This window comes from Onychostruthus taczanowskii, unplaced genomic scaffold, assembly GCF_017590055.1.
Source record: "Onychostruthus taczanowskii isolate IOZ18803 unplaced genomic scaffold, ASM1759005v1 scaffold174, whole genome shotgun sequence".
Taxonomy (NCBI): Eukaryota; Metazoa; Chordata; class Aves; order Passeriformes; family Passeridae; genus Onychostruthus; species Onychostruthus taczanowskii.
Genome location: NW_024498951.1, coordinates 590,765 through 607,776, shown reverse-complemented (window position 1 = coordinate 607,776; position 17,012 = coordinate 590,765). Strand labels below are relative to the sequence as shown.

The following is a 17,012-nucleotide window of genomic DNA, read 5'->3' as shown; positions in this document are numbered from 1 at the left end:
TGATATTACAAAAATTTTGCTGTCAACAGTGAGGCTGGCATTTTCAAGCATGTTCTGAGCAAGACAATTTCTCCTGATACTGCCAAAATCATGGGAAGTTCAACGTCAAGGGCCAGAAATGTGCACTAACAATGTAGGGGAGAGTGAAAGATGAGTCCCATACTTCTGCCCCACTTTTCCTTCCCCAGGAAATGGAGCAGATCAGGAAACGATCCCTGCTGTATCCCACCATGTCTGTTACTTGGTAACAGCATCAACACAGTTGCTGCTGCTTGGCTAGGACAAATTGTGTTCCTCAGAAGGACAGAAAAGCCATCCCAAAAGTAGTCACACCCATCCTGGGTTGCCTTGTGGATGTCATCCTGCAGTATCACAGTGTCTCTGCAACACAAATTCCCACCACGGTGAACCGTGTGACCCACAAGTCTTTCTCCCTCCTACCACCCAGCCAAGCATTGAGACTGAAAGCAATAACAAGTTTCTGAAAATGCAGAGAGATCTATGCCAGCCCTGGATTCACATCCTTGCTGCGGCAGCAAACACTGGGGTTGTCAGTTTTTTGGCTTGGGTGGAGCTGCCTGCTGATTCAGGGAGCCATCTGCAGATGAATCACAGGTTTCTTTGGAAAAAGACTGCCCCAGGAGACACAAGGCAGCCAGCTGCTTAGGTCAATGGTTTCAGGGTTTGGAAGTGAAAGAACTTCATTTGGCTGCAATCATTTAAAGCTGAGGACTGAGGGCTGCTAGTGACTAGAGGGGAAAAGCTCTTGCTAAGAAGTTCTGCTGCTGATACTGTGCTAGAGTTTTACAAGTTATGGCATTGCCAAATCTGCAGGAAGACTAGCACATGATCCTGTGATGTATGTGACCATATCAGTTCAGTGCAAGAGTTGCCTTAGGGACACAGATGGACTTCAGAATCCAGTGGACTGTGCATCCACCTGTCAGCACATATTTCCTTATGGCTTGCTCAGAGACAAGGGCTCCAAATGCAGGTGTTCAAGATTTTGAAAAATGTCTGTGTGCAATCCCATCTGCCACAGTGGGATCACAGTGTTAGAGTTCCCAGCTGAAGTGTAGGTACCATGTGCAGCTGTAGGGCCATTAGTCCCTAGAAGCTTCCTCTGCAGATGAGCTTGGCTTCTTACTCTGTATCTATCATGTAGTCTATTTTTCCGTATGCCTTTCAGTTATTTCCCTTCAATGTTTAATACTGTTGCATCTCTGTCAGCTAGAAACATGGTCAAAAGTCATTGACACAAACAGTGGGTGGCAATACTTTGGGTTTCACTAGGAGTTTTTCTGATTCTTGTAGCCCGGCGTGTGCACACAGGGCAATTGCCACTGAAGGATGCTCAGGTTTTGGTTCAGAAGGTATTATAAGCATTATCCAAGAGAAACTAAAACACAGTACAAGAAAATAAAAAGTTTACATTTTTTTGACTTGTTACATGCCAATGCCAAGGCCAGACCACCAAATTATCCTTCAGGTAGGAGACACCTGTGATCTGAGCACAGATACAACCCAGGACTTTCTGCAAAGGAATCTTAGAATAGGAGCAGTAAACCAGGTGTCAGAAGGACAGATATTTGGTATCATGACTCCAGCCGTTGCCAGCAGATAGTTAAAGAAAAGCACCAGTTCAGATCGTACTGACATCAATAAAGTAGGTTTTTTGCTCTTTGTTGCTCCAAAATGCTTTAGAAAACAGCACTGTAAAGCACTGAAAACATCAAATGTAATGCAAATTAACAGGCCTCTCCCATATTATTTTTTGTAATCTGTTTTGTTTTCTTTTTCTTTAAATGTATTCATAATTTGGCATCTGTAGGCTCATGTGCCCTGTGTATGATTTTTTGCATCCTTGTTTTGAAGTTCATTGGAAGCCCCTTCATTTCAGTGTTGGCAGAAGCAGTGAATAATTATCAGCCCCACTAATCTCTGAGTAAAGTTAGAATTGCTGGTGAAGGCAAAGAGAATCTCAGAGTTCCAAAATGATGAACTGTGCATATTTTTTATTGTAGACAGAGTTACTTTTATTTCATGTGTAGGAATTTAATTTAACATTTTATCTCAAGTTATTTTTAAAAATTTCTTGCTAACAGATAATCCTTTGTGTGGATTGGCATAAAAGGGCAAATGTGTAGTAGAAGCAGCTACTTGACTGCTTGGTAACTGTCTAAGAAAAATATTTGTGCAAGTCTTGCTGAGTCAGGGTATGTTTCCAAATCGGCAGAGTGTCCCTCTCATTGACAGGATTTATCTCACGCAAGCTAAATCAAATACTCTTCTGTCCTATAGGCCCGAGGCAATAGTGCATATTGCTACCAAAAGAGACAGCAATCCTGTTCAACACAGTGTATAAGTATCCTAGTGTTGTGTCTGTAGGAGGTGTGGTACACAGTAAAATAGATTAGCCAAAAATCTATTGTTTTGTCTACACAGGTGTCACCTGGTGCCCAGACAGTTTCTCACATCTGAGATTACTGAGAGGACAGATCATTAAAATGCTTTGCTGTTGACTTGAAGATCTCACATGTAAGACATACCAGCACCAAGTTGTCCTGTCCATTTCCCTGCCGGTCCACAGCTGTTGGACTGCAATGTGCTATGACACCAAGCTATAAATCAGAGCAGTTTCTCTTGAAATGTAGCTGCTCAGCAGCCTAGCGGCATGCAGATACTCCTGGCAAACTTCATCAGGGCCAGTAATGACAACCAAACCTGGGTGGCTTTTCATTGCTGGAAGTTTTGATCTGAACATTTTGTACAGTCCTCTCCAGGAGCTCTTACCAAACAAAATGCAGCCTCCCAGCCCCAAAAAGACTTGCACCTGTATTGCAGGTCAGGTACCCGCCTGGGGTAGGGATGATGCTGCTCTATGCAGGGGCCAAACAGCCACAGCTCCACCACTTTAAGAGGTGTGGAAACATTATCATCTACTGGTGTTGCCCTGTTCCACAAACAGTGACCTATCTTTACCCTGTGATCAGATGAAAGTGGTGCATTGCTGGGAGGAAAGGAAAGAGAGCAGGGCTGTCCTGCTGCTTGCCTTGAGAAGGGCACAAGGTGTGGAGAATTCAGGGTCTTGGAGCACAAGCATCAAGAGATCTCATTGTGTTCCAGAACAGAAGAAAAAATAGCAAGAGCACTGTAAATAAATCTCAGCCAAATCTGAGTTAATCTGGCATGGGACTGACTGTACCTGGTATTGTATCCCCCAGGAAAATGAGGAAGGCTGTGAGGAAGGCCGTGCTCCTTGCTGCACTTCCCATGTAGCCCATTTGTTTGCAGCCAGACACAGAAGTTTGCCTTCTTCACAATAGCCAAAGCCCTCCTGTTCTTCAGCGTCACTGCTTTGAAGTTATCACTGCTTTAAATAAGAAGTCAAATTTAGCACAGCAGGATCTCAGCATCCAGTGGGTGAATAACCCTCATTCATTCATCTAGCACTCCTCATTTTTACACAGACCCCCTCTTCCATTAAGTTTTTTGTTTGCATAAAAGTTAGCTAGCCTATATAAACTCCCAAAGTAACATCTCTTTTATATAAGAGCCATGGGGGAGGGTAGATAAACATACAAGTTCTTCAAGTGTTCACTCATGCCCCATAGAAATGTATGGTGTGGTTATCTCACAGTCAAAGTAAGCACACTGGCCTTAAAAGCATCCCAGCAGACAGAAGAAAAATATTTCTTCAATAAATATAATAAATTAACTAATTGATTGCTTTTTGGTCCAAATTTATCATAAAATCTTCTGTCTATCAGTTGCTGATGAAACTCGTATTTATTCAATACTAAATTTGTGGGATATTATAAGATGCTGTGCTGGCACATGAATATGTCAGTGGTGTAGAGTATGACCTTTGCTAAGGGCTACCACTCCAGCACTGAAGAAAATTGCTAGGTCTGGTTTTACGGGCAGCTTCACGCTCCTCACATGTTCCCCTTTCTACAGTTACAACTGGCCACTGTGCCACTAAGTATGGACAGAGGGCTCCAGGGAATGCTCTTGACTGTGCACAACAGTACTATATAAAAAGGTGAGTTTCTAAAGATTTGTCAATGAATGAGAACATAATTTTTCTCCCAAGGTTGAGAAACTTGTAAAACACACATGACATTATTATGATAGGCTCTGTGGTTTTGGTAGAATAGGTAAATTGGTAGGGGTTTTTTGCTGTTGTTGTTTTTGGCTTCTTTTTAATAATAAAATTATCCTAGTCCTGCATTTGAACACCACTGAAATCCCCTGGATTCTTTATGAAATATAAAAAGCTGTTTCATGTTACTTCAGAGCTCCACACCAGCAGCAGAGGGGTAGCAACTCCCACATCACTGCAAGGATAGAAACTTAGCAAAGGCCTCTAAGGACTTTCCTTTGGGGAAGTGAGACGTCATTACATTTAAGTGAAGATGCAAAGTTTTAAAATTAATGGAAAGACACAACAAGGATTTTGCGTAAAGGATTGAGTGAACCTCTTTCGCCCTCCCCACAAAGCAAGCTTCCTCACCCTCTTGCCATACACACCTACACAAAGACAAGGATATGCATTTACAAAATCACATATCAAAGTCAAGGAAAATTAATTAGTCCATTACATGCTTCTGCTTTTCCCAGCCACAAGTTACTCTCACTGTTTCATCACAGGATGGCTGAATTACCCAGAATATTCAGGGTGACTCAAGGCACTGTGCTTGCTGGTTCAGGTGACCTCAGAAGCGGGTTGGAAGGAGGGAAGCCTGGCAGAGATTGAACTGCTGAAGACAGCAGGTTCTGTCATAGAGTCAACTTTTTAGCCAGGCTAGAAGAATGTTTCTCTACAGATTCAAAGTCTGTTCATTTGGTGGTGGGAAATGAGCATACTACTTCTTCTTGTGCCTTGAACAACTTGGCATGTTAACCCTTTAATATTGTTCAGTCTAACTGAGAGGATGAAAAAATAACTCCTTTCCTAATTCATTAATGACTTGCTCAGCAAGAACAATATTTACAGAACACTTTTTCCCCTAAGTTTTCTAGCAAGAACATTTGCAGAAAACACTTTAGATTGTGGGGGGCGCTGGCAGGGAGAAGAGAGAGAAATAAAGAAGGTAATTCCTGGTTTCCCTGAAAAATTGTAGTTAGAAAGTTTGGTTTGATTCCCCATTTCTGACTGTTAAAGATTTACAGTTAAATTTTGAATAGTTAAATTTCCCACAGACTTACTGAATGAGCTCATCCTCAAGGATCATGGGCAGAAAAACATTATAGTCTTTTAGATAAACCCATCAGCATGAAGCTTTGCTCCGCTGTGTTCTACAAACAGTAAACTCAATTCCCTTTTGATTTTATATCACACTTTAATTCCACACATCTAGGTATGAGACCAGAATCCAGGCACAAATACCAGCAGATGTCTGGAGTGAGACAGATGTCATTCCCATCTCTGTGAGGCATCTTACACCTTGGGATAGTCATAAAAGAACTCCAATCTACATTGTAGTAAAAACATCATCCTTTCCCCTGTCCAGCCCTTAATGTGTTCTCACAATGTAAAGTTTCTTAATGTGCTCCTACAGCACCCAATTTAACCCACCAAAACAATATGCCTTTGAGCACACATAATAAGTTAACTCATTACTGCAACTCACTGCAGTATAACCATCATGATATTAAAGCTGTAAAAAAGATATTTTAGTAAAGTGAAACACATCCATTTTCAGAAAAAAAAAACAACAAAAAAACAAAAACACAGAAACAAAAGCAAAAAACCCCAAAACCGTGCTGGAGAAGGAAGAGAACAGAGAGAACAGAATTAGCATTACCCTTTTCAATGTCTCTTTATTTTATAAAATATTGCACGCTGGAGTTACACAGGTTGAGATAATGAGAAATGTACATCTCTACTAGGGATGTCTTTCAAAGCCATCATTCATAAGATTTAACAATCACAGAATAATAACTAGTATATTCCCTTGGGTAAATGAGACGAGACAGTTAAGTTTAAACCATAAAGTGTTTGAGAGGATCTGAACCAAATTTGATCGTATTGTAAACAGTGTCCAATCGATTACAGAATTTATGCTTATAAAAGTGCATTTTAAATGCAACTGTCGAATAAAGGCACAGGAACATGAAAGGATTTCTGTGTTGTTCGGTTGGTCAGATTTCACAATATGTCACCCAGGATAAAGACGTATATGTGCTGCCAGTGCTCAAGGCAGCACACTTGCAAAGGGAATGGGTAGATCAAATGTGCTGCAAATCCTTTTCTTGGGGTTCTCATCCAGTGCCCCAGATTGCTGGCTCCCTTTGTTATCAGTGGGAATGGGAACCGAAGCACCAAAAAGGTTAATCTTAAATTCATATGTCAGTATGGTCCCTGCACAAGGGTGACATGCAAATTCATGAAGCATTCCATATTTTTGGGGCCGGTATGGACAGAACCAAATGTAGAAAAGTGCTCTAAATTGTAGCACACAAATGTTCTAAAATGAACACAAAACTGTTCACTTTTGATTCATCCTCTCTCCACATGAATTATAAATCCAAACTAAAAAAGCAAAATATTTTTGCTTCCAAGCAACTTTTTTGAGCAACAAACTTTTCTTGCTCTGCTGCTCTCTAATAATCCCTTTGTTTACTCCCATTCAAAAAAAAATTGTGTTACATGACAACTGGACAGAAGGTCTAAAAGAATCTGGCATAGCACACTGTATAACATAGAATGAAGACAGCAGAATCTTAAACATAGGGAGGAGAAAAAACATCTGTGAAAGGAGGCAGTCAACCTCCAGCTCCCAGCAAGTTGAAAAGCATACAGCAGAAGGAAATAGTAAAATCCAGCTATACACTAAGGCAGCAGAAGTCCTGCTACAATTTAAGTCCTCAAAGTACAGCACTGTCTAGGTGCTAAGCCCTCCTGCTGGATCGGTACGCAGAAGCCATTACCATCCCTGGAGAACATGCTGCTGAGAGCTTCTCTGAACCTGTCTTGAAATTATCTCTTTCCTCCTGCAAGAAAGGAAGATTTTCCCCTCCTGACCTACAGACACTGACTACCTCACACTTCAGTACATTCTTATAATGAAAGGCTGGAATGCTGGATGAGGAAGACCAAATTTTCCACTGTTATCCTAAATAAGGGGGCACTGAGACAAGTGTTTGGGCTAGGCAAATGAGATGAAAAGGGCTACACTTCCAAGTTTATGGGAGTCTTTCTTTCAAAAAGAAAGCAAGTGAAAATTCCTAGCATGTGACATTACAGGCAGCTAACAAGAAGAAAACTGGTTTTCTTCTTTTATAATAATTTTCTTCTTTTATAATAATTTTCCAGGGGGAATGGGAGAATGAACTGAAGGCAGCACTGGGATCCTAGAAGGCAGAAAGGCAGACTGTCCTCCAGACTGTAAATGGGTGTGTTTGTTTACATTTACCACATGGTGCAGATTTTGCACCTGTTACCATGAGCTTTGTCAGTGTAAGAATCATTCCAGCTGCAGAGGAGGTGCTGGGTACTTGGACGCACACCACTACCCACACACAGCTTCTGACCCTGCCCTCTCTAAAGGGGGTGACAAAATGCCCAATGCCTTGAGCACTGCAAGGAACTTGAGTGTGCCCCCTCCCTTACAGAGATGATGCAAGTCCTGGGCTGTGTATTCAGACTCAGCTCAGCATCACCGCACATCCTTCCAGGCCTGCCTCCTCCCTTCTTCCTCCTCAGAACAGGGAAGACAGACAGGGAGCTGACACAACCTAACAAATTCAACCATGCACACTGTGAGGTGCTCATAATGCAATAGCAGGAGCTATATAAGGAACTCCAGTATAATTGTCTATTGAAATTGAGGGCTTTGGGATTTTCAAGGGTATTTGTCCTTAGCACCCAAACCTCAGTAAACTGTTGTGTGATAGCAGCATGATGATAGGACTGCTAAATGAGTAAGACAGCTCTGGCCATTTTGTGCTCACTGTGCAGATACCATTTTGGCACTTCAACAGCAGCCCAGACCTCTTCTCTTGCCATAGTCTTTGGTAATTGCAAGCTCTTTGCTCCAATTGAAGGTGACACCAGTGGTCTGAACACATTAAATCATGCTGTTATGGCTACATGGTTATACGGTTATATGAGAAAAGCCCAAGAAAACCAACAAAATAAAACCCCAAACAAACAGGAGAGCAGCAGAGGAAAGTATGTTCTTTCCAGTTCTGTTCTTTATAATGGTTCACAGACATTTTCAAGTTTACCTTTCAGAAACCATAAATAGCTGCTCTCCACTGCTGCTTTCTGGCTAAACCAGTGTGCCCAAGTTACAGAAGCCACACTAAACACTCATTCATTTGCACTCCTGCTCTATAGTCATAATGCACATCCCTGCCTCAGACTATATTTTGTATCAGCAATGGGACTCTGGGACAACTGCTCCTCACTGCACAAGGAGCTAAAAGATTACACCTGTCACCACAGGTATAAAATTTTCTCTGGCACTGAAGTATCCATTACAATTTGGAGAACTTTTAGTGGAGAAACATTTGGTGTATGGAGATGGGCTGCAGGCTGTCTGTAACTGAGGCAGTCTCATCTTTACCCTGCAGATGGATAGTTTGCAGTTCTTCTTGTGTGCACCCGATTTTTCCACCTTCTCCTAACTTTGTCTATGAAGGACACTGATGGCAGACATCCACCTTCCTTACTCTTCTGTCTCTAAACTGCAGCACAAGGAAAGGTGGCCAGCAAATATTGTAGTGGGACTTAGCAGAGTCTGTCAGGAAAGGCAACCAGAAACAGCAGGCCAAGATTGTAAAGAAAAAGGAAAGAAACAATTAATACAGCCTGCCACGCTTCTGCAAGAGGGGATGCATTTCTTCCTGCTTTCAGCATTGTGAGGATCAGACAGTGGCAAATAAATACACCTTGGATGCCTATGAGGTGCAGCACCAGGCCTTTGGGATAAATTTCTCTGACAGCACCAAATGGCGTTGCTGCTTCAAGGGAAGGTAGGTAAGATGTGCTGCAATGCTGAAGGAAAGGTTTTAGATGACACTTTAACAAACATCAAGTGAACGTGACTCTGGATTTCTCACACTGGAAAATGGAAAGTGCCATGCTTGACAGGGGTTTGCCTGTCTCTGTAACAGAAGACGCAGGTGGCTGCCAGTGGTCCAGCAGGCTCCTGTTTTGACTCTGTCAGTGTTATTGTAATGAGAGAGAGTGGAAGTTAAAAGGAAGATGAAAGTGGCCTCTGGCTTCAGAAACATCCTTTTTCTGCAAAAAGGACTGAGGATGCAAAAACAAAATAGTAAACAGTATGCAAAAAACTACAATAAATGGTATCCCCAAAAGAAGATTGAACTCTGCAACCTTTTGTTTTAAATAATACTAGAAAATGTAAGAGAAAGGGGAAAAAAGGTAAAAGCTAAGAGTGTAAATGCAGAAGGGCATGATGGGATCTGTTTGGAAGGAAAGGAACAGTGCTTAGGAAGAAACATTAGTTTGCCTTCCCTGAGCAACTCTGTGCTCCTGGAAACGCCAAATATAAGAACTGAGTTAGCATGACCAGCACCCTCACCAACCTGAGGAGTCTTGTCTTGGTGGCTAAAGGTCAGCCCTGTTGTTTGGGAGGTACAGTCCCGTTCAAGGAGGTGCATAAAGGGGTACAGTCTATATTTCTTGCTTGGCAGTGGAACGAGCTGTATCTCCTCCCTGAGTGGGACATTGTGCGAAGCCACCATCACTCAGGAGCTCATGGGCTAGTCCAAGTCAGTCTAAATAGGTGGACACAGGACACAAGGAAGGAACTGTATCCCTCAGACAGACATGTTGGCCACGGCCCTCTCGTACATGCGCTCCAAGATGCGGTGGATGCTGGCAAAGCTTGGACGGTCGGCAGGCAACTTGCTCCAGCAGAGGCGCATTAGGTTGTAGAGCTCCAGAGGACAATTGTCTGGGCAGGAGAGGACATTCCCATCCCTCACATAGTAGATGACCTCTTCATGAGCCATCCCATAGTAAGGCTGCATGCCGTAGGAGAAGATCTCCCACAGCACCACCCCATAGGCCCACACATCAGACTCTGTGGTGTAGCGGTTGTAGAAAATGGACTCAGGGGGCATCCAGCGGATGGGGATGGCATCGTTCTCATTTGCTTTGTAATAGTCAGCTGAATACATGTTCCTTGAGAGACCGAAATCTGCAATTTTCACCACCATGTTCTCCCCCACCAGGCAGTTTCTGGTGGCCAAATCCCGGTGGACAAACTTGCGCTCGGAGAGGTATGCCATGCCAGCAGCAACCTGCTTGGCAATGCAGAGCTGGCTGGTGCAGCACAGCGCCAGCGGGTTCGGGAGGCGGAGCCGCGTGTCCAGGCTGCCCTGCGCGAGGCTGCAGAGGTTGCGGGGCGAGCGGTCACGCAGGTACTCGTTCAGGTCCCCATAGGCCATGTACTCGAACAGCAGGCACATTGGCTTCCCAACTGCACACACGCCTGGGAGAGGACAGACCACACAGGTCATTGGTGTAGCAAAGAGAGTTCTGCTGTGCAAAAGCCAAAGAGCACAAAAATGCTTACACAAAAGGAAGGCTTTCAACAATGCAGAGACACAGGTGACCATGCAAATACCACCTACTTCGCATGCATCCATCATCCATGCTGCCTCTTTTCAAGCTCCTTCATCAGGAACCCGATGCTGAGCTCCGTGGGACATGCTAACAAGTAATGCACATGCCTGCATGCACAATTTGCCTCGAGATCGCAGGTAAAACACAGAGTTTTGGGACTATGTTTAATGAAGAGCCAATCCTGATTAAGTTAGCATTGACTAAAGTGTTGCCTCTTCCCAGGTGCAACAACAAGGACTTTCAGGAAGTAACCTTTAAAGTTCAGATCAAGTTATTTCAAATTCTTTTATTTCTTGTGATTGTTGTATTATTACAACAATAATATTGTTGTAGAGATGACACATATGCAGGAAGACATCAAAAGTATTCAGATGGGGCATGTTCAAGGGTTCAGTGGAACTCTTGAATTGCAAGGAAACTCCCACCCTTATGGATTTTTATTTTTTTAAACAATAAATGCAGGAAAAAAAAAAAAGTTGGTTAAGGAATTACTTTTGGCATGACAGATATTCAAAAATTAAAGAAAGACAAATCAAAAGCAGACAGCTGAAAGGAGACATTTGGCCTGTCTGTTAGATGTAGAATGCAGTCCCACTGAAGGGCACATGCTTGGCACTTTACCACCTTTATTGGTGGGCCAGCATTAACCACACTTCCATGAGCCTTTCTGATCATACAGTGATAGAGTAGTATTTGTGCACCTATCATTAAACTGCTAACTAGCAAAAGCCAACATTTAAAATTTATGTGTTTTGCTATCTTAGGGTCATCCTTTAGCAACTGATGATGCAACTTGTTGTGAAATCTGAAATTCTAATTGTTGACCTAGTAGTTGAATCTTTGAGGAAAAACAAATGGCTGTTCCCAATCTGATGACATCAGGATCTGACAAGCACAACAAGTGTATGTGAGAGATTTATCATCAAAGCTGTTTTCAACAATGTGGCTGTTTCTCCACAGCCCCATGATGTGATAGTAGTTTGTGCCTGTACCTTTGTTCTTTTCTGGCCTAAAATGTGTTAACAATAAACACAAAGTTTCATCCAGTTTAGTGCATTTCCTGCTTTTCTTTTCTGTAGCCAAAGTACCTGTATCAACCCAGCTTTCCCAAAACTGTGGTTTATCCATTTCAAAATGTTCTGGAGCTTCCTACTGAAATAAATTAAGATCTCAGATGCCCCTCTTCATGAGAATCAGATCTGCATACAACAACTTAGAGAAGGATTGCCAGATAAAGGTGGCCAGCAGCATCTACTTCAGAAAAAAAAAAAAAAAAAAAAAAAAAAAAAAAAAAAAAAAAAGACAATCTTCTAAAAGAATGTATTTTTGTCAGCAGCTAATTTCTCATAAAGTGCCTTATTAGCCAAGCTTGAGCATCAAGACTTTCCAAAAAAATCCAACCAAATCCAAAAAATCCAGTCAAAGAAGGATGGATTCTCATCCTTTCAGATGAGAATGGAAGGAAAGGAAGAGACTGTTTTTGTGGCTGGCTTTTTTTGTTCATTTAATTTTGGGGTTTTTAATGTTATTAAGTGTTCAGACACCACAATAGTAAGTGGGACCTATAAAACTAACAAGACTTGTGCTATTTCTTTTCAGTACCCACAAAATAAATCACAGCTCCAGGAAGTTCACATCTTCCTTGTAAGACATCTGGGTCAATGTTATTAGACTGGAAACAGAGTTAGGCAGCAAGATGGCTAGCAGTATACTCAGTGCAGCATGAGGAGGCTTTGATGTGATGCACCATCTTGTTAAGGCAACAGGATGCCTCACTGAGATACCTAAAAGCTTGACAATATTTGGATTGTCAAACTCTGCCATGAGAGCTGCTTCCCTCTGAAAGTCAGCCTGCATATCTGCAGATGCTTCCTCCTTCAGCATTTTCACTGCTACCATGGTGAAAGGTTCATATGGCAGCAGCCCTGGAGCCCTGCAAGGAGAAGAGGTAAGAGAGGAAATCATCAGTGACGAATACATGCACACTGAATATAGGTTCTGTTTCTGATGCAAAAGGAGAGGCTAACCAAAAAAAAAAAAAAAAGTGGGAGGCCCAGAACCAACAGAAGGAAAGCCCAGTTTCATCTCTGGGGACTGCAATATGCATTGCATATTATAGAGGTGTTTAATTTGGTTCAGGTACAGGTAGGACTAAATTCAATATAGCTTTTTTGATCAGTGGTCTTGCTGCTTACAGACTCATCCCCATGTCAGGTAAAGACATAAATAAGTAACAGGTTAGTAAGAAGCAACTGCTCCCTAGGCTGGATATCACATCATAAACATAATGGAGGACAGGATGGATTCTTCAGTCCAAATAATTCACTTTTTTTGGGTGTAACAGTGGAGTTAAAAATAAACCTATTTTTAATTAAATTTATGAAAGAGCCTCCTTCCCCATCCCTGGCACAGTGGTGACTTTGGTATATCTGGCTGCTGACAGAGTGAAAGTAACAATTACAGGAAATGTATTCCCTTGGTTTTGTAAAGAAAATAGCCTTTTTTTACTGTTCTCTGTGTATGTGTGTGTGGCATGTGTGTGTACCTTTAACAAGTTATAAAACCATTTGCTAATTTCAGCTGGATTTAATGTGTGTAGCTGAGGTCTAGAAAGCAATTTATATTCATTCAAGATTTGTGGAAACACTTGACAGGACAGAAGGGACAAAGCAAGCGTGCCTTGTCTGAAGAACAAGTTAATGTGTAAATGCACATGTTTTGACACTTATAAATCTTCAACTAAAGCTTATAGGCACAAATCCTTAGGAAACAGAACCCTGACTTAGAGCAACAAAATTGTTTTCTTATCCACATGTCCCTGCAGCCTCAACAAGTTTAATTAGATGGGCTTGCCAAAGATTTTGGGGTAGCTGTTGCTGGAGAAGAGTAACTTTCCACTCTCCAAATATGCACTAAACCTCAGACGTACATTTTGTTTCCTGCTCAAATTCTTCCCAGGGGCCTTGCAGCTAAAACACATTCCGTACAGGTAGCCAGCCAGAGCCCATGGGGAGTGGTGCCCATTTATGTCTCATGTTGCTACACCAGCCTGACTGCCTCCCACTGCTTGAATGCCAGGTTATTTTATTGCTCAGTAGCACCTAGAGGAGACTCCAATTTCCAAAGCAAACTTCCAGCTTCCTTGTCTTCTACTTCAGACACATGGCAGTTGCAACAGTTGCACTTGGATGCTGTAAATGTCAAATGTCACTGGATGGCAGGGTGTCCATCAAGATAGGAATCAGAGGTGGCTAGATCACAGCTGAGACACTCAGGCAAGGAGGTCTGGGATGCCAGAGCAGACGATCAGACCCCACACTTGTCTGCTACTGCCTCCATTACAGCACAATGTCTTCCTTCTTTTCCCCCATGCTGGCAGCAGTTCCCTGTCTAGTAGGAGGGGAGCAGTATGAGCACCTACCACCTGTCAATTCTCAGCACTAGAGCCAGCAGCAGCAGCCTGAACAAAGTAATAGGGAATTTAAAAGTAAAAATAGGAGAGCTTTATGTCTTCCAGTAAAAATAGGAGAGCTTTATGTCTTCCAAATAGTCTCAGAGATTACCACTCATCTCCAACTAGCAGAGCCAGCACAGTGCCAAAGCAGGGGTGGACAGAGCCTGCTTTGGAAACAGAAACTCTTCCAAAGCTGATGTACACCCAAACACCCAATTTCACTGCATGCTGTAATGTAAACCAAGCTAAATGTAACCAAGTGAGGTTAAGCTGCACAATGCCTTTTAACTGGCCCTCAGGCAAAAACCAGAAATTTCACCTTTGGTAGCTCGTGGTGGTGCACTACAGTTCTTAGCAGACCTGCGAAACTCACACTGCTCTGGCACAGAGGCAGAGGCTGTCTGAAGTCTGGGCAGAGAGCTATCAAATTTGACCCCTTTCATGCCCTAAAGACAGTCTTTGCACAAATGGTAGGGGAACATCTGCAGGGTAGCAGTGGGAAACTGCTGCCTCTGAACCTGGAGAATTCGGGTGGAGGGCCAGAAGGGGTAGTGTTTTTTGAAAAACAGGTTAATTCTCTCCTAGAACTGGGAAACATCAAAAGAAATTACCTTAGGTAATCTCCCTTGCAATTAATGAAAAAAAAGTTGAGGAGAAATTTACACTGTGCACAGGGTGGACAGCAACAGTCCTTTGCCTGCTTCACCACCAATGGATTTGTGCACCAGAGGCATTAATTGGCATTTAAGTGCATGCTCTTCAAAGAACTAACCAGCAGCACAGTTAGGAATTTCATTCTGAGCCTATCTAGAGAATGTCTGACTTAAGATCCCAGTCAGGATTTCTTTCCTAAACAGTAACTATGTAAAAAAATTACGAGCAGTCTGAACAAGTATTTGTGTCCTGTCCCCATCTTGCTCACCATAACAGTTGAGTAGCTTCTCTTAGATGATTAAATAATGCAATTAATGTCTACCGAGTCTGGTGGGAGCCTACTTTTACCTTATTCTTTGGTTAAGTTAATATGTGAGCAGGAGACTGCTCTGAATCAGCAGGATCTGCTTTTTGAGGGGGAAGGGGAAGTTGGGGGCTTTTTTTATTAATTAACACCCACACTATTTTTCAGCTATATATGAGACAGCAGGCCAAAGAAATACTCTTGGCAGATGGAGAGAACATGAGGAGACTTCTGTCAAGAAACTCTGACCTTAGGAACAGCCTTGTCCCTAAGGAGGGACAACAAGTTGTGCATTTGTAGTGTAGGTCTACCAGCATACTAGCAAAAGCTCCATACTGGCCTACTAGCAAAGACTCCACATCCAGGCTTTTAGGCAATCCTGATCTTCAGGCTTAGCCTGGACCACACAGCTCCAGCTCTTGAAGGAAGCTTGCACGCTGGTCTGCACTGAACTGCACAGAGCTAGTGCTCTGGTGGCTTGTATGGCCAGCATGGTCCTCCCAGGAGGAGAATCAGAAAAAATCACAAAGACCTAGCTGGGACAGACCTGAGCCTGGTCCTGAATTTTGTTTTAAGCATGGTTACTTCCTTATCCTTCCGACTGAGAAGCTGTTCCTGGTGAAGACAGTAGCCTTTCAGGAGAAGCTAGTAAATGATAGCTAGACACTTCCTGTCCTAACATGTTGCTTGACCCAGGAGTGAGTAAACACTGAATCAGGACTCACAGCAGCCAACTGGCAAAGGCGTTGCTGGCACTGAGTGCGGAGCTGTGTTTACAGAAGAGCGAGAAACATGAGAGCAGGAGAAGTAAGAGGATTGCTAAACTTAGCTCGAGATGCCCATTTAACACATGCAGGAAAGTACATTTTATCCTTCTGAGATGGGAAGGCAATAATTTGAGTTTTGGTAGTTTCAGTAACCTGGATGGACACACAGCTTGTTCTAGTGGATCAGTGGTCTGCACTGATCTGCTAACAGCACACAGAAATGTCCATATCTTATGATAAGGAATTATAATGCCTTGGAGGCATTTTTGATAGAGATGGTAATGAAAAAAGGAGATCCCTAGGAAGAAATATTTCTGTGGCTCCTTCCCTGAGCCACAGAGAGCAAGCACCTCTTTTTTTTCTCATTTTCATTGACAATAACAAAAAGGCTTAACTGAAAGAAATTGCAGTGCTGAAGTGGATGAAATCCACATAAAAGGTCTCTACACCACTTTGGCACTTGCTTAACTAACACTTTAGTGACATTTGAATGCCCTTTGAGAAGTATTTCTTGATATCCATGAAAATCATTTTAAGCTCAGAAAGGTCTGTGCAGCACTCAAATTGTATTAAAACTCCCAGAGGATGGCCAAAGCAGCACTTGGGAAGCAGAATGTCTGCCCTGCTTGCACACAGGAGAAGACTCCTGCAGCGTGAGCAGGAAGGTGATGTACTCAGGGCACCCTGAGCACTGCACTGAGGCTGAGACAACATCTTCCCTCACCCCTGGTGTGCAGTGCCCCAAGCAGAGCTGTTGTGCAGTATCTGTAGCAGTGTTCTTGTTTCAGGCTCAGATGTGTTTGGCCACCCAGGCTAACAGTTCATCACAGGCTAAGCATCTGTGACAATCCCACTGTGCACCCTTTGAATTTTGTTATTTTTAGTTCTCTCTGTAATAAAGAAAAATATGCCTGCTTTTTTTCCATTAGAAATAATTTATCTTTTCATTAGGAAAAAAAAAAATCCATCACTGCTATTGAAATTGTTTCCCAGCTGTAACATGTTCAACTTGTACGGAATTCATTTTCTAGCAGGTACATCAACAGCTTAACTATAAACACTACAAATACCTGCATTAAGACTGCTTTTTGCAAGGACAGTCCTTTGCTTTGGCAGTCAACAGAAACATTTCACCGAGCAGATCTTGGCCCGTGGTGGGACTCTGATCCTTCCCTGGGTTTTTGTGAGGTCATCATACACTACTCTACATACAGCTACAAAATCAGC

General features: G+C 42.6%; 1 protein-coding gene across 1 annotated transcript in view; it reads right to left on the bottom strand.

Annotated features, from left to right (window-relative positions):
- Positions 1-5,849: 5,849 nt before the first annotated feature.
- The window catches only part of MUSK (muscle associated receptor tyrosine kinase), a 58,706-nt gene continuing 47,543 nt past the window's right edge, over positions 5,850-17,012 (bottom strand). The window contains exons 16-17 of the mRNA XM_041400201.1: positions 12,391-12,539; positions 5,850-10,472 (exon numbers count right to left, since the gene is read on the bottom strand). Coding sequence (XP_041256135.1) covers positions 9,796-10,472; positions 12,391-12,539 — 826 coding nt within the window. The 3' untranslated portion in view covers positions 5,850-9,795. The remainder of the gene's footprint in view (positions 10,473-12,390; positions 12,540-17,012) is intronic.